Source organism: Aptenodytes forsteri, unplaced genomic scaffold, assembly GCF_000699145.1.
Source record: "Aptenodytes forsteri isolate BGI_AS27 unplaced genomic scaffold, ASM69914v1 Scaffold3, whole genome shotgun sequence".
NCBI classification, from domain to species: domain Eukaryota; kingdom Metazoa; phylum Chordata; class Aves; order Sphenisciformes; family Spheniscidae; genus Aptenodytes; species Aptenodytes forsteri.
This window is the reverse complement of record NW_008795283.1, coordinates 2565474-2582583: the sequence shown is the minus strand read 5'-3', so window position 1 is coordinate 2582583 and position 17110 is coordinate 2565474. Positions and strand designations below refer to the sequence as shown.

The 17110-nt window shown below is 44.6% G+C and overlaps 1 protein-coding gene across 3 annotated transcripts in view; it reads right to left on the bottom strand.

Annotated features, from left to right (window-relative positions):
- The window catches only part of ACTN1 (actinin alpha 1), a 50418-nt gene extending 34195 nt beyond the window's left edge, over positions 1 to 16223 (bottom strand). For 2 of the 3 annotated variants that reach the window (XM_009279293.1, XM_009279291.1), the window contains exons 1-5: positions 16113 to 16223; positions 10736 to 10855; positions 2626 to 2712; positions 1951 to 2038; positions 916 to 994 (exon numbers count right to left, since the gene is read on the bottom strand). In XM_009279293.1, the coding sequence (XP_009277568.1) occupies positions 916 to 994; positions 1951 to 2038; positions 2626 to 2712; positions 10736 to 10855; positions 16113 to 16137 (399 nt within the window). In that variant the 5' untranslated portion in view covers positions 16138 to 16223. The remainder of the gene's footprint in view (positions 1 to 915; positions 995 to 1950; positions 2039 to 2625; positions 2713 to 10735; positions 10856 to 16112) is intronic. The other variant, XM_009279292.2, reaches the window with a different exon arrangement.
- Positions 16224 to 17110: the final 887 nt, after the last annotated feature.

The window sequence follows — 17110 nt, the reverse complement described above, 5'->3', positions numbered from 1 at the left end:
GGGGAGACCTTCTTGCAGCCTATCAGTACTTAAAGGGGGCTTATAAAAAAGATGGCGGCAAACTTTTTAGCAGGGCCTGTTGCAACAGGACAAGGGGGAATGGCTTTAAATTAAAGGGGGGTAGATTTAGACTAGATACAAGGAAGAAATTTTTTACGCTGAGGGTGGTGAAAGACTAGAACAGGTTGCCCAGAGAGGTGGTGGATGCCCCATCCCTGGAAACATTCAAGGTCAGGTTGGACGGGGCTCTGAGCAACCTGATTTAGTTGAAGATGTCCCTGCCCACGGCAGGGGGGTTGGACTAGATGACCTGTAGAGGTCCCTTCCAACCCAAACTATTCTATGATTCTATGATTCTATGTTACCAGTGGCAATTCTGAAAGTAAAGTTGAGTGTTATGGCAAATGCTTTTCTGACACCTGACACCTACATGCTAGGAGAAGCCCAGTACTGCAGATGGCTCACTGCTAAGCTGGAAGCATGTGACAAGTGTCCAGGGAGGGCACACAGACCCCTCAATGAGCTTTTGCACTTGAACATCAGGTAACCAGTTTCTATCCAACTCTCCACAGAAATGTTAAGTCTGATTTGACTAGCTAGTCTGTAACATTAGCACAGAACTAGTGTCACATTTGGTGTTACTGAATTTGCCAGCTTTTGCTCATCAGCTGGGATTGGGGCACGTGTCTCTCATATAAGGCAGCCTGAAAGCAGTGAAAGTCAAGCAGGGAGCTCATTAAGTTCACGCTTCAGTAAGAAGCCTGAATATACTGATTCATCCCTCCTTCCTTCCCTCCAATCCTACAACTGCCAGCTTGGGCTGAAGTTCTCTAATTATGTTTACCAAGCTAGTTCTTCTCCCTCTTTACTTCTAAGGAGCCAAGCATCTGATCTGACAAACAAATTGAGTTGTACCTTTCGTAGCTTCCCGTAGTCGATGAGCTCTGGACGGTGTCTATGAATTAAAGCGCAGAAACCAAGGCCGTCCTTCCAACTACGAGAGAGACAGAAGAGAGCACAATGAACAGCGCTCAGCCAGGGAGAGACAGAGTGACGGGCATGAGCATGAGGGAAGGCACCAAGACAGCAGGACAACTAATTCTGGTTTAGTTTCTAGCTAACAGTGCTTCTGCAAGTGCTGGGAAGGAGGCATGTCTTATACCTGCATGAGACTGGAATAAAGATTCCTTTCAATCCCTACCAAAATCCACTGTGATTAGGACGTTCCCTTTGCATTGCCACCTCCTTTTTGCCAGTTCTCTGTGCTGAACTCTCTGTGCATGTCCTGTGGAGCACGCAAGGACAGGTGTAGAGCTCAGTGTTGAAAAAAGGTGTAGATACAAGCCCTAAAGGAGGAACAAGTGCATGCCTTAGGGAAAAGGCAGATGCCCATAGCTAGCTCCACTATAGTACCGGCTAGCGTGAATGGCACTTAAGCTCTCAAAAAAGTGCTTTACATTTATATGGTTCATACAGCTCTCCAAGACGTGCTGGAAAAAGCACTATTATGCAGAATCTTCACAGGAATATCTGCCAATTTGGAAATATTAAGAGCAAAGCCAGAAAACGTCTCAGCCCTTCCCAACTCTGTCATACCACAAAGTTTCCGGTGCAGCCCTTATTTCATGGCTTCTAAAGCATTCTGAGTTTTCACAGAGCAAAAGCTGTCTTGCTTAGCCTGTGGCACATATGCTGCTCTCAGAGGACTTAATGCTCTGAAGAACTTTACAAAAGCAGCAACCGTAACCAGAATGAGGAATTGGGATGTGGGTACTTGGATCCTCTTATAACCTCTGCCTTTAATTTCCTAGAGACTCTCTGGACTACACTGTTACTGTGTAACATGCATCTGCATTGCCTTGGGAGGTCTGCCAGGAACACTGCTGAATATACCAAGACACATATGAAAATAACACAGATTGTAAAGCTAAGTTCTTGCCTGTAACTCACCTGATGTGGAAGTTCTGGATGTTAACATTTTTGTAGGGGGCTGTCTTCCTCTGACACCATAACAAAAGTCCTTCTTTAGCAGATGTCTCTAGAGAAAGCAAGCAAGCACACCAATTAACTCATTTTCTTAGAAAGCAGGAGTCTCTAGAGCATATGCTAGAAACACATGACCAAATCGTCTTTGGTAGAGACTACACTGAATTGTGCTTTAATGTCACTTGTCAGCAAATTCCTTGTTTGGAAGAGTCTACGGGGATAGTTTTGTTACTATTATTTTCTTAATGAGGTTCTGTAATAAGGAGATAACTTTTTGCGATTAGAGAGGAGAGTTTTGCAGCACTTGTAAGAGATAGGTCCATTTTCAGTGCTAGTCCCTGAATCAGCCTGCAAGAAATGCAATAGATTCCAACATCAAAGTTGGCTTTCAGGCTTAGCCATCCTTTTGAGCTGCTCTTAAAATCTCTTACAAGAAGAGGATGTGAAAAACTTTTCTCAGTATACCTGAACCTGGCCAGAAACGTCAGTGAGATGACAGGGCAGCTTGGGAAGGGGAGCCCCCTAGGGATCTTCCAGTGACTCACCTAAGAGCACATTCTGGGCCTTTCAAGTGGCAAAGCCATTTAGTTACCCCAGTTGTTCGTTGTTGAACAGTGGCTGGAAAGAACTAAGATTTACCTTCAACTGAGATATCCTGAATGGCAAAACGAAGGATGATGGTCCAGATCATTCCAAGAGTCATTTTAACATTGCCATCCACGATTTCTATGGGAAAAAAAGGTAGAAAGAGAAGAAATAGAAGGCATCAAGTTGCAAGTGCAAATCCTAGTAAAACAGGAGCATTGGGGAACATTCTCTTTTGCAGATGGGAGAACTGGAATTCCAGCTGAAAACTGTTTTTCCCTGCCTCCCCAGATGCTCTGCTGGTACAGCACAGTCTCGCCCAGTAGTACCCAGTAATCAGACTTGTTCTCTTGCAGTATAATACTGAGCATAAAACAGACACCGATGATCCAAAAGACCAGGAATAAGGACCAATTTAGATCAGTTTAATTCCCCACAGGGGCCTAAAACCACCTTGTCCAGGTCTAATTCTTATCACTTAGAAGCCATATAGGCCAGACTGGGAAAAAGAAAAGCCTTCCTCTCTTACTCTGTCTACTCCAAGTCACCTATACAACTGCCCCAGCATAATCATACCAGAAGAACCAGTGAGACTTCCCACTGCAGATGAGCTCTGACAGCTGTTTTTGTCCTGTGAACAAGATGCCACCAAGAAAACCAAGAAACATCAACATTTTAATTTCAAACAAGCCTGAATGCTTGTTGTTTCAAAAAAGCCTAAATACACCAGACTGCCTGTATAGGACTTCTTTCAGTCATGTAATTGCCAAAAGACTCAACAGAGCGTTCCTCAAAGTACATGCATCCTGCTTGAAGAGGAAGCAAAGACTCATGCTGACCAGCCTGAGCAGACCATAACATAAACTAAGATGTTAAGCAGATTATACTTTATTGCTTATTGGACTCTGCAATATAAATCAGCAAGGGTCAACAACTCGGAGGTTTTAGAAAGCAACCGCTTGCGTGTGTGAGGTATGATCTGTTTAGAATGGGGGATCAAGGTTCTGGGAGGAGGCACTGGGGGGATGCTGGCCCAGAAACGGGCTTCCACCATGTATAGATTAGCGCCAAACAGTCCAAACAGTGAGCAGCTGGGTCTCAAGTGCTGATCCTCAGCATCTAAAAAATTCCGCACAGACTACGTATACACGTTATAAAATTTACAGCCTTCACTTTTTTGGATAGTGAAACTAGCCGAGTAAGCTGCCTTCTCCTACTCATTCTCTGGCAGGTTCCTGCATGGCAGAAGGATCTTTCACAAACAACTGACAAGTTACAAGAGTATTTTCAGCAAGAAAAGGCTTAGAATTAACCTACTGTTTGGAGGTAGAATAATTCAGGTCCTAACAAGGCTGCCAGAAACCATTTCTGTACTACTGTAGACACCTCTGTGTCACTGCTTCCAGCAGGAACACATCACGCTTTGGGGCAAGTAGAAATTTGCAGTATAGGCAACTGCTACCTGTCTGGATCCTGTCACAAAAGCAACAATATCTGAAATTTTCCTTTTAAGCTATTAAAAAAAGTTTTTCCTCTTATGAAAAATTTTCAACCTCAGTGTATTCACCAACAGACAAGTAGCACGCACCCCAAACACATTGTTCCAGAAACCATGTCCATCTGGTCCAAATTCCTGAAAGCTTGTGATTTAGTGATACATGTGGTGCAACTTCCAGTGTAAATTAGAAGGATAATCTCCGCTGTGCTTTGACATACGTCTGCATTAGGGATTTACAGATTTAAAAGATAGAAAACAAGACAAGCCACCTTGTTCTATGGCAGTAAACCCCTGTGTCTACTCCTTTCTGCACTTAAGAGTACACACAGATATCTTGGTGGGGCATCAGTTTGCCCAGAATTAAATAGCCAACAACTTTTCACTGCAGTACAAAAGAACTGCAGTTATTGTTGTTGGCATGAAAAAAAAACTATGTTTGCCTGTTGACAGTTTTCTCACAAATGAATTTTTTACAGGTATTTTGGGGTTAGGGGGTTGTCCGCTAGGCTGATGTAAGAAAATGTCATGTGATGACAAGTATATTCAGTTCTGCACTTTCTGCATTCTCCACCCCTCCAATAGAGCACCGCAATTAACTTAAAGGAAAATCCTTGCTATTGTTACAAATACCTGAGATACTACAGCTAAAATATAAAATTGTTTTGTTCATGTGATAGATATTTGTTGGGATTTTCAAAAAGCAAAAAACCCCAATGCTTGTAAAAACCACAGCAGCTGGCAGGAGGACTCTAGGGTATATTTAAGACCTGAAACCAAATTGAGCTCTTTATTTTAATGGACTAGATTAAAATCTGATGGCAATACTTTAATGTTGAAAATGCTTTATGAACACTAATAAATCAATCAGTGAGCTAAAACAGGTAATTAATATTACTGTTCCATGGATTTTAATTGGAAATAAAGGTCAAGATACTTACATAAAACCAGATGGCGTTAAGTTGCTAATGTGGCATTAGAACTCAGCACTATGCTCTGGTCACGTTCTCAAATTCCAGTTTTATAAAGTCAGCTGGTGGAGTTAAGGTGGAAAGCATCTCTTCTCCCCCAGCCCTCTTCATTCCATTACTCACTTAAAAAGGAAGATGTGTGCTCCCTGTTCCCATGTCTGATTCTTCCTTAGCAGTGCACCAAAGCAAAGGTGCTCTGGAAGAAGCCCAGAATATTTCCACCACTTCATCTCTACATATCATTTTACTTTTTCTTGACACAGAGAAAACCCACCACCTACCAAGCAGATACTGATGTCACTGAGATTAGTGAGTGATCCATCCCAGGATGCAGATTTAACCAAGCACACCATCCCCAGTCCCTTTCTTCTTTTTTTTCTTTTAAATAGAGTTGACAAAACTGTTATTATTTGTTAGAAGTGGGTGAGCATTTTTCATTTCTAGAGCTAAAAAACTTCTCCTGGCAACCTGGTTACAAAGTCAGCCAGCCTGATCAGAAAGGCCATATGCTCTTTGGCCCTCACTCACTCGTTTTTCCACCCCTGCATTCCCCAATGCCAACCTCTTTTTCCTTTAGGATCCCTTCAGCACCCTTCAGCCGCTGCCAGTCTCTTTCTAATATAGTGGAATATGGCCAAGAAACAAAAGTGAAAAATGTAGTTGCAAAACAGGTTTTCATGAAGCCTTCTGCTTCCTGGTGATGAAGAGAAAGAAACTCCACATGAATTGTTAAAAAGTTGAACGTAACACTACAAAGCTAGAACAATCTACTGCTTAATTAAAGACACTGTGTTTGTTCCCCACTGATATAAGTAAAGCTCAGTAACGTGAGAGCAGTTCACATATTAAAAGGCTAATAATCAGACAGTATCTTCTGCCTGACTCTGCTTTCCAAGTGCTTTTCCTAGGCAGGACCTCTGCAAGCGTTGTCTGCACTTCCTCCACCACCAGCAGCTGTTGTCTGAACAGCAGCAGCAAGTACATGTTATTAATGTGGTTTACATTCAACTTGGGGGTAGATCAGTTGCTGGCTAAAGCTGATGAGGCATCTGCATCCACTGGAAGGGAATTTTTTGCACCAGCGAATATGCTTCCACCCGGGTCCCATTATTGTACCAAATACCATGAACAAAATATGCAAAAACTACAGTACTCTCATCCATTTGTTTGACAGCCAATTAAGGGTCTGAAAAATATTCAGCCTTCAGGAGCAAGACTGGCTGGCTACACAGATGTGGCTTTTAAAATGCCACCACCTTTTTTAAATGCATGAACTCATTCTGAAAAATGCAAAAATGAATAAGCTTACTTTTCTACCCTGGCCTGGGTAGTAAGAAGCAGAATCAATGCTACAGAAACTGTTATCCCCCCCTAACTACTTCTGAGTTGCCCATGAGAGCACAGCCGCTGGTTACCCCACGGAGAGAAGGAGTTGCAGGGAATGAACAACTGGCAGGATAGTGTTATGATCTGGGAATTGGAGACGTAGAGCAACAATGGTGACATAAAACAAAGGCTGCTCTGCATTTTGCTTATCCTAACAAAAGCCAAATAAAGCAGGATGAGCATCCATGCCCCTGTCTTCAGAAAGTGTGTTGCTAATGATGGTCCAGCCAGATTTAGGACAGGTGGCTGGCATTGATGATGGGGGTGCACATCTAAGCTCCCTAATTGTGAGCGGGCAGGAGATAGGAACAAATACAATGCTATGTTTCACTCACTGACATGGAGAAACCTTATTTTCCCCCTTTTTCCACTGTCAAATGTATGCTTGCTCTGCCTGGTGCTTCAGTAGGTGTTTTGCTCAGATAGAACTTCTGCAATTGTTGAAATCTCTAAGCTTTACTTCTCCTTTCACTTGCGCAGGTGAGAATAGGGACCAGTTCATTCAGTTATCTTTATGCTGAACTGAGCCACATCTGCCTGAGAAAGCAGCAACTTTCTATGCAGATTAGAGGTGCAAATAAAACAGTCTTAGGGTCACATACTTGACCTATTCAACCTGTTAAATCCCAGGAGCTTTTGACACCAGTATGGAATCTATTACAGCAAAAGAAGGCTCCTGAGGTTTCAGATGACAGAGAGATTTAAAAGCAGATGAAAAACCATTTGGAAGCTGCACCAGGCTAGAGCCTTCCTTGATCCAGATTTACACAGATCTGCCGTATGCCATAACCGCTTTGACACTATGGACTCTGGCTAAACAAAGATGTTTAGAATCATCTTGAATTGTTAACAAAGACGGTTGTAAAAAGCAGCTCTTAACCCTCATTGCTTATTCTGTTTGCTTAGTTCACCCTCCATTTAATGTGGACATGGAATATGTCCTGCACTCATGCTGTGTGTAGGAAGTCCTCTTCCACTCTGGTTCTCGTTCCCTGGGACACAGGTGCAGAGCTTGGCTTGTAAACAGCAGAGAGGGATCTTTATTTAATGAAATACAAGATAAATGCCATGAAAACATTTTTGCTGGCTTTAACTCTGATTAAACACTAGGTTTCACAAGGCTTAAGCCGACCTGAGAGTCTCCTTGGGATTCTTTCTGGAGCTTATTTTTTAACCACAAAAAAATAGTAATAAATAAAGCCAGGACATTGATGGCCAATGCCATTTGTCTAATATATACAGAGAACTACAGCTGGGCTGCAGACCCTTCACGCAGGACCCTGTTGCCTAGCAGATACTCAGAGATGGAGCAAGCCACCTCGAGGTGAGGAGTGTGCTGCCCTGGCCAGTACCACCACACTGCTGCTGGATGGTGGTTTTCTCCTCTGGAAGAAAAGCCACCTGGAAAACTTCCTAGACCAGTCCAACCTGACTGAAGCATTTACAGCTCGTTTTCTTGGTGCAGTGTTATGACTGCCTCATTGGCTTTTATCTTCTACTTTGCTGCTGCATAATGTCTTCTTAGAGTCCGAGAGTAAGCCCTTAAAATTCATGCTCCAGGAAGGTTTATAATCCCTTCCATCCTCTGGAAGAAAAGCCACCTGGAAAACTTCCTAGACCAGTCCAACCTGACTGAAGCATTTACAGCTCGTTTTCTTGGTGCAGTGTTATGACTGCCTCATTGGCTTTTATCTTCTACTTTGCTGCTGCATAATGTCTTCTTAGAGTCCGAGAGTAAGCCCTTAAAATTCATGCTCCAGGAAGGTTTATAATCCCTTCCATGGTGTGCTGGTTTTGGCTGGGATAATTTTCTTCATAGTAGCTAGTATGGGTCTATGTTTTGGATTTGTGCTGGAAACTGTTGATAACACAGGGATGTTTTCGTTACTGCTGAGCAGTGCTTACACAGTCAAGGCCTTTTCTGCCTCTCACACCACCCCACCAGCGAGCAGGCTGGGGGTGCACTAGAAGTTGGGAGGGGACACAGCTGGGACAGCTGACCCCAACTGACCAAAGGGTCAGTTACTGCTGTGCTGTTCAAAGTAAAAGTCCATTTTTATAGCTGATGTGTCATTTACTGTACACCAAGCACCTGGATGGACTGGGCAGGTTATGTTTCCTGGTGACAACCAGAGTGGCCTGGGCTCGCTCTGGGTGCATGGGCAGGCACTGGGGTGGGGGAGCCCATGTTGTGACCATACTTACATAGCCTGAGCTGGCATCCCAGCTGTATAAAAATCAAAGCTAACCTTGGTCCAAACTTCAGTGCTGTGCTACCTTTGGTAGTATAAAGAAACCCATATGGGTTCACCATGTAGCTGCATGGGCACCAGGACAAAGGAGAGCCAGGAACATTTGGCAGGGGAGGTCAGGATCACCGTTCAGACTGATATAAATCATGGCTTCTATCACAAAATGGCACCTCACAGCCTATTTCTGAACAGGGTAACTGCTCTGAATCCATACTGAATAACTGGGCCCTGGAGATCTTTGGTCACAGACAATTTTACTTACAAGTGATTTCTAAGTGCTGTGAGAGTACAGTCACAGCTGATTCAGGAGCAGAGATCAAAAAAGAAAAATCCAGTGGAAGGAGAGGAAAAGGCAAACTAGTGCCAGGGAGAGCAGAACCAGAAAAAGAAAAAAGGGAATAGAGCAGGGAAGATAGGTTTTATGCATGCTCTAGACTCCCAGAAGGATCCAAATGTCTGTCCAAGATCCAAATGACAGCAGGAGCTGTCTTAAGGCAGACCACCTCTGGCTCCAGGTTCAACTTCCAGTTTGAAAAGGGTCCCGTATAGATATTGACTACTGTATCAGACGCTGGATGCATCAGTCTTTTTTGTAAGGGCACAAAATGACCTTAGATATGCATTTGTGCTACATAAACAGTACTCAGGGCCAGCAACTTCCTCAGGTTGCTCCTGTGAGAAAAGCTGAGAAAATTGAAGAAAAGTTTTGCATGCAGAATATCAACATCATTGAGCCATTCACCACTTGTATTTCGCTCTTAAATACTAAACGCAGTAAAGAAGTGTCTGCAATGTCCCTGGACACTAGTTTCAAATTGTTCCAAAGTCTCCATAAAGTTAAAGCAGTACGTTGAGGTAAAGGTCTTGGTAAGGCAAATATAAGCACCTGCAGCAGCTGAGGTATTCTGCCTGATCTGACACAGAACAAGCGGACCATAGGATGGGCACATCTTGGAGATGTCCCCAAGAGCATGCCTGAAAGGCCAAAATTGGGGACAGCATGCCAACACTGCTCTGACCTCCTGGGCTAAGAACAGGCAGGGCTCAGCCCTGCAGCCCCGCAACTTTCCCAGAGGAGGAACGCTCATCCAGAACTGTATCACGGGCTCATTTCCTGGCTCTGTCATGAGTTTCCCTGGAGAAACCACATATTTCCATCTGTAAGATGGAGATAACAAACCCTCCTCATTTTCCATGGTCACTGTAAAGACAAACCCCGAAATACCACAGAAGCAGAGTGTCTCCACAGCAACAGCGACAACATGAGTCCATAGGCAGGACTCACACACAGATCCAGAGCAGAGGAAAACAAGTGTCATGAAAACACAAATAAGATGACAAGTTGTTAAGGTTTATAAAAGAGCAAACTATCTTACTAACCTGCAAGCCCTTCTGGGTCTCGGGTGACATATCTGCAAAACACCCACCATCTTTGCTAAAAAGACAAAAATACTGCACAACTCCCTGTTGTCTGCATGATCCACAAGTTCATCTTGAAGGCATCCCTGGTGCTGCCCACAATGGTGTCTACACAATACACAGGCTTCCAGCCAGAGCACCCAGCTTTCTGGGGTGCACAACAAGAAGCCTAGAAGCCCTGAAAATTGGAGCCTCTGGGGTCCTTGACACATGCTGGGGACTGCACTTGGCTTTGACCCATGGGATGTCCTACAGCAATAGGAGATCTTTCCCAGCAGCTCTGCAACAAGCTAACTACAAGCAGCTGCTATGCTTCAATTGAGACTTTTCTTCATTTGAGAAAGAAACATCTCAATTACTTTCATTCTGCCACTGCTAAATGTTTTCCTTAATTCATGAGAACTGGGAGAAAAGCAGGAGGACCTGACCAATAAGCTCAAGTGGGAATCAGGTTTGGCAGCTTGGTGTGAAGGTGCGATTTAAAACCAGAGTAAAGGCCTAATATATCCCCTTTTTTCCCCCCATGGCTTATTCTACAAGGACATGGTAGGGCTAGGGGGGTGCAAAGGGAAATGGAGCTATGAGAGAAAGTCAATGGCTAAGCACAGCTTGGGCCCAGACAAATCAGCTGGTTTCTTTACCTTCTGCTCCAATAGATACTAGTTTGACTCCTTTGCTGGCAATGAAATCCAAGGCCTTGTTCACGTTGGATATTTTGTGCACTCGCATTTTGCCTCTTTCAGGCTTAGCCAAACGTTCACCTATAAGAAAAGAGAAAAAAAAAAGTATTAGAAAACAATTCTGAACCCTTTCTTCCCTGGTGGGTGTTTCCCCATGCTGGCGGCTCCCGCTGCTCAGCCAGGCAGAGGGTAGACATCCCTGCATCCTTTCTCAACAGTGAATGCAGGACAGCCACACTCACTGTTAAGTACCCCCAGAAAGAATCAGACAGAAAAGTATCTTTTTGTTGCATCCCAGATAATTTAATAATAGAGGAACTGTCAGCACTGAGTCCTTTCCACAGCAGGTTTGTATCAGAGGTGAAAAGGTCCCCAAAACCACACTGAGCTAGACAGTACCGTTAACGGCAGATAATGATGCCTGGAAACAGCACAAACTTCCTCCCCCACAAAGACAGGTGAGGACTTCCCCTCCAGCATTTACAACACCCAATTTATAAAGCAAATCTCTCCTTCTTGGAACTTCCTACAGTCAAATATGAGGGTGATCTTGTACCTTGCCTTTCTTTTCCCCAGCCAGGATACAGGCCTCCTACCTCTCTAGTGTCTGCACTGAATGGCCACAACTGCCTGTATCAGGAAATAAAATCACTTCTTTGGCAAGTGGCTTTATAACTGTAAGGACTGTCATCTCAACTCCTTTCCATTACATGTTTGATGTATTTCTGACTCTATGCAATGGTCTCTAAAATGGTATGCATTTTAAATGTTTATAATGAGGCAGAGAGAGGGAAGCAGCCTAGCTCCAAGGTAAGAGCAGGTAAATCTCTGATAGAAATGAGTCTTAGGGCAAATGCCAGCTCCTGACTGGAACAAAGCTGGAAGATTTGGAAAAGCACTTTCTTGACCTTATTTATTTGAAAGAGTTGCATTAAGTGCGGTCATGCCCTTCTTGATAGGCTGCCTGTGACTAGGCTCACAGCCTACTTTTACTAACACTAACCCAACACGCAGAGTAAGCAAATTAAAGCTTGGACAGACAAGTGGACTTCTCAAAGGAACCTCTGCTATAGAAATATAATTAGACAGGACATCAGAAACCACCTGTATGTGACACACACCACCAAAAAATGAGCAGAACAGCCACTTTCAGATCACAAGCTCCAGAATACAAAAAAGATATAAACAAAATGCAAGCAGGTTTTGCACTTTGAAAAAAAAAGTTATGAGATCATTAAAAAGAGATCAAATGGGCAAGTCTAGGCAAGTAACTACTCACCTGACCTATTCAGTTCCAAAAGTCTCCTGCTATATCTTGAACCTGAATATTTAAGTCAATGCGAGCTGACTCAAAACCTTTATTTGAGGCTTAAGGGTGAGAAAGAAAAGTACTTTTTAAAGAACTCTTTTTCATACTAAAACTGAAATAATAGCTTATTTCCTAACAAAGGAGTGAGGAAAAGCTAAAAGGGAGAAAAATAGATTATCTCCATAGCCATGCCCTACAAAGAGAAAAAGTCTGGAAATGAAAATCCTTTGAAAGTGTTTCAGTGATTACTGTAGGCTGGTGTCATTAGCTCTCAAACTTAAGGATAAAACCAGATTCACGTTCAAAATGAAACACTGATGTCTGACAATTTAAGTAAAAAGATATATTTATGGTACTACCTCCATCCTAGGATTAAAAAAAAATCTTTTGCTTTAATGGAGCCTCAAGTACACGTCATGGTACGTTGCTTTCTTTTTCCATTTGGATAATGCTAGCCATTCTAAATAAAAGTGGAAGCATTTTTTGTGACAGTTTCACAATGACATTTTTACATGTAGTTTCACAATAGACTTAAGCAGACTTATGCTGCCAAATGTCAGCTGGTTGAACCAGCTAAAAAATAACCATTTTCTTCAGCTGACGTGACTGTAAACTAGCCTTGCAAAAAGAAAAATAAAGACAAGAAATTAGGTTTCAGCTGAAACAGCAAGCCGATCCAATTCACCTTGTGGCCGCATGATGTGCATTGCTAACACAAGGGAGAGCATCTGAACTGCTCTCTCTGGGGCTGGGGAGAGCAGGATTGTTCCCTCTGACAGGCAGTGCGATCTGCAAGCAGTTGATGGTGAATGCAAAACTGCAGTCTCCCTCTCTCAAATACCACAACAGCATATTTGTTTTAGCATCATTTTTTTGGGGAACTTAAAGTCCCAAAACCCAATGGCTATTTCCTTCAGACTTGGACTTTATTACAAATTTAGATTTCCAGAGAAAAGCTTCATCTGGTTCCATGCCATACATTATTAATGATGTAGACTGTTAAAAGGGAAGCTTGCTAGAAGTATGTTCTACTTTCAGCTATTTGCATCATTGCTTTATTTCTCAGTACTTCTCCCAGCTGAGACAATGAAAATGGTCTACTCGCTTCCATTCTCTGATTCTCATGTACTAGCCCAAGGCTGTACTTTAAAAGCCAAACAATGCAAGGAAGTGTTGGCATAGAAGTTGTTTACAGCAAATTTGTTTAGGAAAAATTTCAATTAGTCATTCCTTCTGTTTGGGGCTGGGGGGGGAGCCTAATAACTTTATTTTAAAAGTACTAAATGTGAGCTTAGCCTTTTTCAGTCTTGTAGTATTATTTTTAAAATGGCTTTGTCAGGGGAAGGAAATGCATGTGGTGAAAAATGAAAGTGTATCTTTTGGGGCAATTTCCAGGGGGGGCCCAAGTGCTACTTCCCATCATGGAGGCCAACAGGTGAGGACTCGCAATGAGGAAGTCCCAGAACTGTCTGTGGAGCTTCCCCCACCGCAGAGCGGCTGGGGGACCGAGGGACTCTGGCTGGGCTGGAAGGGGACCCGTCAGCAGAACAGCTCACCACCAGAAGGTACTGGACTGAGTAAAACCGAGGCGCTCTCCTCTTGCAGAACATCACCGCTTCCCTTATTTTGGGAAGTCACATCGGACGGGAAAACTGCTTCCTACCTGCCCAGCAGCGACATGTCTCCAAGGGCACATGGGAGGGTCTGCCCTGAAACAGGTCTCCCACAGCCCCAGCGGCACAGTCCCTCTCCCACCCTAGAGCCTCCAGCAGCTTCCCTGATGCAGGCTCCATCCTTCCTCCCACAGCAGTGCGGCGGCAGCCACCGCTGCAGTGGGGGCAGAGGGAGATAGCGCTCCCTCACTCCCACACACCCCAGCCGGGCGGCCATGCGGAGGAGGCACTCAGCTCCACACGGCTTTCGGCCAGCCCGGCCCAGCGCTCTCATGGCTGAAGGCTCTTATAGCCATCACCCTTTGGGTCAGAGGAAAAGATCAGCCTGCCACAGAGCAAGCCTGCCTACGCCAAATTCCCGTCAGCAGCTCTGCAGTCCCGCAAAATACGGGAAGAGGAAGGTGTGGAGTGAGCCAAGGGCTGAAAGGAAAGGCCAGAAGCTGGAACTGGAGGGCTAAGAGCCATCCGGAGACTCACCCTTTTGGCAGGCAATCAGTGGGAACCATGGCAGGAACATACAGGCAAGCCCTTGCCAATCAGGAGACTCCTTACCCCCACGCTGCTCCTGGGCTGGGCTGCTGCTTCCCCAGCTACGGGCCAAAGGGGCTACTAGCAGGGCCAGCAGCTGGAAGGAGGCTCTGTAAGAGCAGCAGGGCTCACAACGGGAAATGGAGCCGCCAATGATGGAAATGAAATGGGAAAAAACCCCCCTGTGCTAAATCTCCCCTCTTTTGCCACTGTACCTAGGAGAACTGCGCTTCTAGCTTCTGCTGGCTCTAAGGAAAGGATGCTCAGTCCTTAGTGTGTGAAGGACCATGGCCTCTGGTGGGATGCAGCCCACAGCTGCTCCTCATGCCTTTGCCCGCTGGTCATCTAGCAGCAGGCTGCGGGCACAGAGCCGCTCTGCAGTGGATGGGGAAATGCTGTGCCTACACCACCGGTTAGCCGGTTAGCTTCTTCCCAAACTGAGGGGGGTCCGACAGGCCCTGCCGGTGGGCTCCCAAAGGGACAACAGGAGAGGAAGAATGGGAGGTGAGGCAAGGAAATTAAACAGTGTGAGATATGAGACCCCCTGCTTTAGCACTGAGCCTCATCCGCCCTCCCCTGTTCATGCTTCTCTCCCCTATCTTCCAGTTCAGCGATGAGAAACTAAGCCATTAAGGCCCATCTGCCCCAGCTTCCAGGCTGCAGCCCCTCCTCTGCAAGGGAACATAAATACAGAAAATAAACTAATAGGACTCTGCTACCTCGTTTCTTACAGGCACTGCAGAAGCAATGTACGTGCTGCAAAGCTCTGATAATATTTTGAACTCTGATCCCTCCAAACCACCAACATGGGCAAAAACCCTGAGGTTTTATCCTATATTCATCAATTCTGAAAAACACATATACTGATAGCATCTTTGCAGGAGCTGGCAAAGCGGAAGGGAAGGAAAGGAAAGGAGGGGCAGAGGGAAGCCAGTCTGAGTGCTTTATTGGAAAACATACCAAGAAGGTCAGGAGTGCAAGTCACTGGGTTACTATTACTGGCTCAAAAGCCATCAAAAGAAAGTCTGTGAGCATATAACCCCAGTTTCATACATACAGTCTTATCCCCCCTCGATGCCTCCCACAATACTTTACTAAGGTATTTATTTCATCAGCATATCAATAGGGATTACTGCTTATATGAAATAATCCCTGGGAAATATCTGTCAAGTAGTGGGACATTTGTGATAGGGAGTGAAAACAAATCTGACCTAACTCGTTCATATCACTGTTTTTATTTCAGACTGGGTTTTCTGGAATTTTGCTTTTCTCTGGGATTTTTTTTTTCCCTGAAGGCTTAAGCATTGAGCTCAGATTGAAACTAGAATGGAAGAACTTCAGTCACAGCTGAAACTGAATGACACAGAAGATTTACTGGTTTGACTCCTCTCTTCCAATAACTTCTATCCTATTCCCACTGTCATGTGGCTTTGGTATGATTTGCCAGTGCAGCATTCCCACACTCTTCCCAGAGCTGCTTCATCAGCCCTGCCAAGCAGTAAGGGCCGTTGCCTGAGCCTTCACAGGGGGCCGTGCATTCCTGACGGGCAGAGGAAAGCAGAGAGGCAGGAGCAGGAATGCAATGGGCAGCCTGCACAGGCCATGAGGCTTAGAGTACATTCCAAAAGCACATTAATGGTCACTGCTGGAGACAAGATATTCATTAGGGAAAAATTTGTTCTGAATCAGAAAGCAGCTGTTCTTATATTCCGGCAAAATCTGCAGCATTACAGCTCTTGCCGTCCCTATTCTGTGAGAAAGGGGAAGGACAGATTTCAGAACGGAGATGCTCAGTACACTTAAGAGCACCACACAGAACCTCTCTCACCTGAAATGACTTCCAGAAGTAACATGAGTTTAAGACCATCCCTGAAATCTTCCTCTATGTTCTCAATCTGTGTCCCAGCCTTGCGGAGGTGAGAATTACACCATGCTGTAAACGTCTAAAACACAGGAGAAAGAAAAAAAAAAAGCAGTCAGTAATCTTCCCAGAAGCCAAACAACAGTTCAGAACCAAAGCAGTGCTGCCAGGTACCATGACACATATTCAAATGCTAGTTAGGTTATCATCTTTCCACCGCTGTCCTTGTGGAGTACAAGCATTAGTACCTAAATATGCAAAGAAGTTGCAGGGTGTTCCCATGACAGAGGGAGTCTGAGAGAGGCAGTCACTTCATGGCTCCAGCATGTCTGATTTTCTGGAGAGGCCCCTACATTTTGTGTTTGGTTTAGAATACCTTGAAACTGATTTTAGGGCATGCTAAGTGCTCAGATTGCTAGGGACTCCAGTGTTAAATGAGACATCTTAACATAATATGAAGGAGAACAGAAAACAGCATTCCAGATCTTCTCGTCTCTAGACTGGTGCTTAAGAAAAGGACCATTCTTCTATGGCCAACTGCCTCTGGTCTACTCCATCCCCAGCAAAAACTGCAGCCCTTAGACAGACACTGAGGGACAGCGTGCTGAGCTCCTCAGCCACATAAACCACATCCCAGTAGCGTCTGTCCTGCTGCCTCCATTCTCACCGACTTGCTGCTAAGCAGACCTCCCTCCCCTGTGTGAGACTGTCCCACCTTCCCTCCCTCCTCATGTGGAGGAGTAAATGCTTTCTGAATAACGATGCTGTCACCTGTCTCAGCAGAAGTGCAGGTCCTAGAAAGGATAAAAGTAAGCATTACTTAGTGACACTACTGTCTAGCACAGTCCCAAACTCCAACTATTTGAGAGCCTCTGGCAGAAGGATCATTGTAGCCACCTCAATGATAGAAATCACAGTCACTCTGTAATTAGTGATATTATGCACCACCACTGGAGTAATAATAT